Below are 8,279 nucleotides of genomic sequence, written 5' to 3'. Positions count from 1 at the left end.
ACTATTATCACTATTACTACCAGTATTATTACTATCATTATTACTATTACTACTAGTATGGTTACTACAGCTACTAGTGCTTTCACTATTACTATTACTACCATCATTATTACTATTATTATTATTACTATTGCTACTAGTATATTGCTATTATTGCTGGTATTATTAGTATTATTTACTTTTACTACTGGCGTTATTACTATCATGATTACTATTACCGTATTTTCCACTCTATAAGGCGCACCTAAAATCTTTCAATTTCCTGAAAAGCCGACAGTGCGCCTTATATATGGACCAATATTGAGCCACAACAGGTCTAGCAACTACGGTAAGCAGCCGCCGACTTCATTTTCGCCTGTAGAAGAAGAAGCGCATGGTGCATGCTGGGATAGTAGTCAGAACGCTGGTTTGTTATAAAGTTTGACTGACCCATCTACCTACCGACCGTCTATAATCAGGTCGTCTGCAGGTCGTTTAGCACCAACATGCTGTGCGCGATAGGAGAGGGGTGACCATCGTCCGGCCACGCCCCGGCCCAGTCGGAAGGTTCTCCTCGCTGACCGGAGTCGGACTGTTTTATTGACATTCTTTATGTCAACAAAGTGGCTTTAGACATTCATCCGGGACTAGGGTTACCACATGTCTATGGGTTACCAAGGGACCAGCCCCTATACATTGAAAGCCGGGGAGGAGGAAGAGAGACAGAGACTGCGGCGGCAGCGGTTGGTCTGTGTTACCCAGAAAGCAGTTGGGCACAATATCGCAACACCAACACCGTGAGTGAAACAATGACTGGGGCAGCCTGCTATATAAGGTACTCGGGGACCGGAACAAATCGCGTCCCGTATCGGGACGGCTGGCAACCCCTGACTGTAGCGTCTATTCAATGCGCCTTATAGTGCAGAAAATATATGGAGTGAAAATAGTCTCAAAATATCTGTGCGTGTGTAAAATGTTTTGTGCGTACGTAAAAAGATTTGTGTATGTGTAAAAGTATCTGTGTGTGTGTAATACTGGATTTGTAAACCTTAAAAATAAAATAAACCTTCTCCTACGCCCATACATGTTGAAAAAGTACACACAAATCACCTGGTACACACACACAAAACTGCATTTACACACAGATCCGGTTCCGAGTGCACAACTATTTTTGAGACTCATTTCATGCTTCCAGGAGCTTCCAGATTTGTGTGTAGATGGTGCGTTTACATGCTAGCAAAAGCTGGGACATCTGAGTTTTGCTCTGAGTCTAGTGTTTTTATCCTCTGACGTTTCTCACTGTCAGAGATTAAATATAAAATGTTATTTATACACAGAACGTCAATAAACTAGAATCGAAAGGCAATTTATTTCACTTAATTATATTCACTTAGTGAATAAAGTAAAAGGCAAATCAGAATATCTCACAAACTATAGATACAAATATCAGTCAGCAACTTGACTTAGAAATGTGACTGGAAACTTTTGGGCAAAACAGAAACTGTAAGAACCACACAGAGATCATTTTTTATGGATTAAAGATTCAAACTGTGCAGAGTGACAGTAAAAATCCACTCTTAGCTCCCAACAGCTAACGTAGCATAGCTGACATAAACTTTAGCTCCCGCTAACAGAAACATATAAGGAGGGCAGAGTATCAACGTAATCTGAAATCATTTATAATTACTCCATGTCTCATTAAAGCCTGCAGGTTTAGCTCCTACTTACTTCAGAGGACAGACCACCGGGACGCTCCGTCTCTTCTGGGTTTGCCTGGCTATTTTTCCGGCCAGCGAACCATTCCGCCACCTAGTGGTCGCTTTTCAGACCACTTGGTCTCCTGTACCGCTCAAAACGCACAATATGTCTGTAAATAATTTTAGGATATTAAAAGGAAGTGCTGAGATATTCCGTTTTCCACGAACTAAAGTATTTGCCACTTCGGCACAGTGAGAAACGTCAGAGGATAAAAACACTAGACTCAGAGCAAAACTCAGATGTCCCAGCTTTTGCTAGCATGTAAACGCACCATCTACACACAAATCTGGGAGCTCCTGGAAGCATGAAATGAGTCTCAAAAATAGTTGTGCACTTGGAACCGGATCTGTGTGTAAATGCAGTTTTGTGTGTGTGTACCAGGTGATTTGTGTGTACTTTTTCAACATGTATGGGCGTAGGAGAAGGTTTATTTTATTTTTAAGGTTTACAAATCCAGTACTACACACACACAGATACTTTTACACACACATAAATCTTTTTACACACGCAGATATTTTGAGACTATTTTCACTCCATAAAAATACGGTACTAGTAGTGTTATTGCTACTACTGCAAGTACTATTACTATTGTTACTACTTCTACTTGTATTATCACCATTGCCACTGGTATTACTATTACTACTAGTATTATTACTGTTACTACAAGTATTATTAATACTGTTATTATTATTATTATCCCTCAGGGCAGAACTGTCCTGCACTGCTTTTATGAATTGTCAGCAAAAGGTTTACAATATTATTTTTTTTAATATGTAAATCAAGTCATCACTGCACACACACACACACATGTTTGTGTTGCTATCTTTGTGGGGACTTTCCATTGACTTCCATTCATTTCTACAGCCTAAACCTGACCTTTACCCTTTTCCTAACCCTAATCAACCAAAACTCAATTCATACTTTAGCCCTAACTCTGACCCCTGACCCAAAAACAGGGTTTCCCCTCGTGGGGACCAGGCTCCGGTCCCCACGAGGAGCGATTGGTCCCCACAACGTAGTGTATGTCAGGAAAATCGTCCCCACTAGGTATTACAAACAAACGCACACACACACACACACACACACACACACACACACACACACACACACACACACACGTGGTTTAAAGCTTAAACGCATCAAAGCTGTAAATCTGACCCCGAGGTCAGAGGTCAGAGTTAATCCTCCAGTTTTTATGATCCTTATTAATAACAAAGATTAGAAACATTTAATCTGAGAGTCTAACCAGAAGCTGTTGTCCTGCTGGAAGGACGTTACCATGGAAACACGTTTTTGGACCATCTGGTCCTCAGCAGCAGGAAGACCTGAACATCACAGACGGAAAAATGTCTGAAGGACGTTCCTCTGGGGACAGAGGCCGGGTGTCCTGAGAGACGGGGACACTGAGAGGACACTGAGAGGACACTGAGAGGACACAGATCTGATTCCTGAGCGGCTCACAGTCCAGATGTCTGACTGCTGGACGTCTGGAATCTCAGCGTCATAAAGGACCAGGTTAGAGCCTGGGTCAAAGGTCTCCCAGCCGGGTCGGGCCCTGCTGACCTGATCACCTGTGGAGAAGAACGTTACCTGACCTTTGGTTGCTGCAGGTCTAGATGAAGCCTGGAGGGGGCAGTCAGGAGGGGGCAGTCAGGAGGGGGCAGTAAGGAGGGGAGCTGTGGCCTCCAGTCAGGCAGAAGAACACGGCTCCTTGGCAGCTGCTGCTCTCCTGGTTTCCTGCAGGACGGAGCTGCAGCTTCTCCTGCGTGGATTTTATTTCCGAATGAAGAAGCAAACAGATGGTTCCTGATGTCAGAGCCCCCCAAACCTCAACCTGCCTCCAAACGTCCAGCATCAGCAGCACCTCTGCTTTCTGCCATCCCGCTACAGCTACCAGCAACACTGGATCCAGAACCAGGTCCAACAATGGGTCCAGTACCTGGTCCAGAAGTACCAAAAGGGTCAGATATCTGCAGTTTTAGCCACATAGAAATCCTGAAAATGTTCCAGAAACCTTCAGAAATCAGGAAAAGACGCATATAAAAATAAAAAACATTTTGAAACAGTTCAGCTTGGTCCAAATAAGAGACTTGATTGTGTGGCAGGTTGGCGTCCTCAGCCCAGATCTCACTGCGGCCGAGCCGAAGAGGCCGAGAGCGTCCACCAGCCATCTTTACTGCTGTAAATGGAGCGCTGCGGCGGCCATCTTTACTGCTGTAAATAGAGCACTGCGGTGGCCATCTTTTCTGCTGTAAATGGAGCGCTGCGGTGGCCATCTTTACTGCTGTAAATGGACCGCTGCGGCGGCCATCTTTACTGCTGTAAATAGAGCACTGCGGCGGCCATCTTTACTGCTGTAAATAGAGCGCTGCGGCGGCCATCTTTACTGCTGTAAATGGAGCACTGCAGCGGCCATCTTTACTGCTGTAAATGGAGCACTGCAGCGGCCATCTTTACTGCTGTAAATGGAGCACTGCAGCGGCCATCTTTACTGCTGTAAATAGAGCGCTGCGGCGGCCATCTTTACTGCTGTAAGCGACGCTGCAGGGCGATGGCTGAACGCTCCGGACATTCCCAGTGGTCTAATGGACAGCGCCACAGACTGGGAGCGCCGTAACCTTCCCTCCTGCCAGTGCGAAAGCAGGTCAGCTCCCACCGGAGGCTGGGCTCCTCAGACTGAACGGGTCACAGCCCCAGGCCGGCGGTCGCAGCCAACCTTTTTGAACCCAACTACAGCCAAAGTGGGAACAAATACCCACAGAGCTAAACTGGACCGCTCAGACCAATGAGCTGAACAACAAGTACTGGTTCTGGTTCTACTGGATAGAACTGATGGTTTTAGGAGCATCTGACTGGTAGCAGGTTGGTTGTGTTTGAAGCTGGTTCCAGATGAGGTTCTGTTGGAGGTCCAGGCTGTCCAGACCAAACCGGCTGTAACTTGTCTGTTGTTGCAGGAACGCCGGACTGGACCTGGACTCTGGGGAGCGCAGAGTGATCTCCGGTGCGGTTCTGGAAGCCGCTGATCTGGACACACCTGCTCACCAGGTGTTCTACTTCATCAACACGGCACCAAGATTTGGAAAACTTCTGCTGAAGGTGACGAGTGTCTCTGTTGTCCAACAGCTGGAGTTCCACTCTTTCTTTGGACGGTTTCCAGGTTCTGTTCCCTGACCCAAACGGACCCGTGCTGAGCGGCGCGGTGTGAAGAGTTGATCTGGACAGCTCAGCTTCTGCCTCTGTTTCTGCAGACAGAGTCCAGCTGGACGGACCTTGAAGCGGGTCAGAACTTCACTCAGGAACAGGTGGAGATGAACCGGGTGTGGTACCATCACAGAACCAGCAGCGTCGGGTTCAGAGGTCATGACAGCTTCCGCTTCATCTTGAGCGACGAGGACAACGAGTCTCCAGCTCAGAGCTTCCTGATCTCCATTCGCACGGTGGACCCAGGTCAGCCTCAGTGAACCAGAACCAGAACCGACTCAGTTGATTCACAACCCGTGTTTAAAACAAACAGATCCAGTTTATATCCAACGACCCGGTTCTGCAGCCCCCCGGGTCAGTCGGGTCCTGCATTATTTAGCGCCTCCTTCCTGTCATTTTTACCAGTCGGGTGAACACGGTTCTGCCGGGCCCGGCCCTTCTGGCGCCGGGCCCGGCGGTCCTGGAGGAGCCGAGGTGAGAAACGGCGGGCCTCGTTAGGCGGTGAATAATTAACGGGAAGGAGGCGCAGCAGCTGTGGACCCAGCTCCTCTGGGTGCTGATCCGAAACACAAACACGGGTCGCTCCCAGAACCCGGCTGCCGGCACGCTGCTGAGCAAGGCAGGAGCTTCAGGGAGGTGCTCAGATCTGGGTCAGAACTTTTTAGACTGATTAATGGCTCAGGAAGTTGGATCAGGTTCTGGCTTGATTCTGGTTCTGATCCACTTTTTCAACAAAGTGCTGTATGAATATTTTTGACTTTGTCATTTGAGTTTTTAGTTTTCCTGGTTGTTTTGACCCGTTAGACGTTTTGGTGTTTATCAGAACCGTTTCCTTCCTGACGTAGCGTTCTTATTGTGTTTAGTGTTTACAAGGTTGCTGAAGTAGTTCTGGTTCTGGTCGGTTTCAGTAGAAACATTTGTTGACGGTCTTCCTCTGAACGCCTCCAGGTGAGATCGTCCTGCAGACCCGGCCCGTCCGTCTGCGGGAGGGGCAGCGGCTCGTCCTGACCACCGACGTCCTGCTGGCGCTGGACTCGGCGGGCCGACCCGAGGACTTGGTGTTCGCCGTGTCCGGCCCGCCCCGACACGGCCTGGTCCACGCCGTGCGCCGGCCCGGCCGCCCGCTGACCCGCTTCACCCAGCTGGACGTGGCGGCGCACCGAGTGTGCTACACTCACAGCAACGACCACGACTCGGACGTCGACTCGTTCAGGTGAGGCCACACACCTGGAACGGGTTCTGGTTCTGATCACACATTTACAGAAACACCTGAGCTGATCCGGAACCAACCAGAACCCATCAGAACCTCTCTGTCTCCACAATTCTGTCCCCTGAAAACGGTTGCAGCACATTAGGACGGACTGCTGGGCAGCGAGTCAAGCCGGGGCGGGGGGTGGAGGGGCGCTGCTTTTACAGCCAACTTGGCAGCAGCGGGTGGGGGAGGGGCAGGTCGGTGTGAGCAGGTCCGGGTTTGTCACCCAGACCCGTGCCACCGTGAACGGCCGCCTGCTTGGCTGCAGACCGCCGATCTCAGCCAACGCAGGCGTGCAGCCAGCCGGCCCAGTTCCTGTCACATTCCTGGCTGCAGCCGCTCGGATCAGAACCGGGCCAGAACTTTACGCTTCCGACCCGATCCGTGGGGGATGGGCCACACGCCGGGCTCTGGTCCCACTCATGATCAGCTTCTGGGTCAAGACTGTTTCTACGTTAATGCTGACAACAGAGAAGCTCAAAGGGCGGCCCCGGGGCCACTTGTGGCCCTTGGAATGACTCTGTGTGGCCCTGCAAGAACAATAAAAGGCTGTGGCTAATAAAAGGCTGTGGCTAACCCTTCATCAAGAGTTTCAGCCACAGAGCAGAACGTTTTCTGGAATTAACCAAACATTTCACATCCACTGGAATTTGATCAGAAATACGACGAGCGACTTGGACAGATACACACAGTGACCCGTCAGTTCAACGAGTCCCTGACCCGCAGTGGGCCCGGTCCGTGACCTGCAGTGGGCCCGGTCCCTGACCCGCAGTGGGCCCGGTCCCCCTGACCCGCAGTGGGCCTGGACCAGGCTGTTCTAGAATAGTGAGTCAAGTCGTTAGCTGGTTCTGGGCTCAGCAGATTGTTTCGGGTCGCCTGACCATCAACACCCTGGGGCCTCAGTGTGTTCAAGTGACAGCAGATGATGAATGAGTGGCCAAACTGAGCGTGGACAGACGGCCGTCCCTGGGCAAACATGGCCGCCACTGCCAGATGCTGCTGTGCAGCGTGTGTGTGTGTGTGTGTGTGTGTGTGTGTGTGTGTGCGCGCGCTGCAGGGTAAGGGCAGATTGGCACGGAGCTGTAAGGGCAAACACACACCAGCATGTACAGCTATTTTTATGCGGGCGTTCCTCTGACCCAGTCCTCATCATCCTTGTTTTACTGGGAGTTCACTCAGAACCAGAACCAGACGTTGGGTCGTAGCAGAGCTCCGCAGGAAGCCTTCTCCTAACGAGTGCAGAATCAAACCTGTGAGCGGTCTCATGATCTACGTTCATCCACCCAGCAGAGGGCGCTGCACGTTACTGAACACTGATTTATTTTCTCTCTGCAGCTTTGTCGTCACCAACGGCGCCTCGTCCCGCGCCGGCACGCTCCTCTTCGCCATTGAACGCAGCGACCGCATCCCTCCAACCCTCAGCATCAACGCCGGCCTTCGTCTGCAGGACGGCTCCGTCGCCACCGTGACCCCTGACCTTCTGTGGCTCTCCGACCCGGACACTGCTGCCTCTAACCTGACCTTTGTCGTCACGCTGCTGCCCAGGTACGGAAAGCTTCTGCTGAGGGGAGCGCCGCTCCCTTCCCCACCCAGGTTCCTCCAGACTGACATCAACCAGCTGGACCTGGCTTACCGGCACGTGCCGGGCAGCCCGGCACGACCGGACCGGTTCTACTTCCTGCCAAGCGACGGAACCAACAAAGGCTACCTGGAGTTTGGCCAGCTGAAGGAGGACCCTGCAGTGTTCAGCATCCAGGTGAGCAGCAACAGGTAAACCTGTAACGGTCCAGCTGGGGCCCCATCAGCCTCATCGCACTGTGACGTCCCGTCCGGATCGGACCTCACGGTTCCAACAGCCAGGTGAAGTCAGAACCTGACTGAAACCTGTCTGTGTGGATCTCTGCATCCTACAGGTCCAGCAGAAACAATCTAGAACCTCAGATGTAGAAATGTCTTCAAATGCAGATCCGATTCTAAGGAGCTGACCTGCCGGTTCAGAACCACCAGACGCTGAGCAGAACCTTTCCATCCCGAGTCTTTAAAAGTTGGTCCTGCTTCTCTTGATTCAGAGACCAGGCAGAGTCTATAG

At 50.6% G+C, this 8,279-nt stretch overlaps 1 protein-coding gene across 1 annotated transcript in view; it reads left to right on the top strand.

Annotated features, from left to right (window-relative positions):
* LOC103132545 (FRAS1-related extracellular matrix protein 1-like) overlaps positions 1 to 8,279 on the top strand; it is a 26,578-nt gene that overhangs the window by 6,041 nt on the left and 12,258 nt on the right. Inside the window, exons 9-12 of the mRNA XM_016667447.1 lie at positions 4,692 to 4,833; positions 4,986 to 5,184; positions 5,887 to 6,151; positions 7,526 to 7,946. Coding sequence (XP_016522933.1) covers positions 4,692 to 4,833; positions 4,986 to 5,184; positions 5,887 to 6,151; positions 7,526 to 7,946 — 1,027 coding nt within the window. The remainder of the gene's footprint in view (positions 1 to 4,691; positions 4,834 to 4,985; positions 5,185 to 5,886; positions 6,152 to 7,525; positions 7,947 to 8,279) is intronic.

The sequence above is a fragment of the Poecilia formosa genome, unplaced genomic scaffold, assembly GCF_000485575.1.
Source record: "Poecilia formosa unplaced genomic scaffold, Poecilia_formosa-5.1.2 Scaffold1120, whole genome shotgun sequence".
Classification (NCBI taxonomy): Eukaryota; Metazoa; Chordata; class Actinopteri; order Cyprinodontiformes; family Poeciliidae; genus Poecilia; species Poecilia formosa.
Note: the sequence above shows the minus strand (reverse complement) of the source record. Positions and strands in the feature narration are given on the sequence as shown.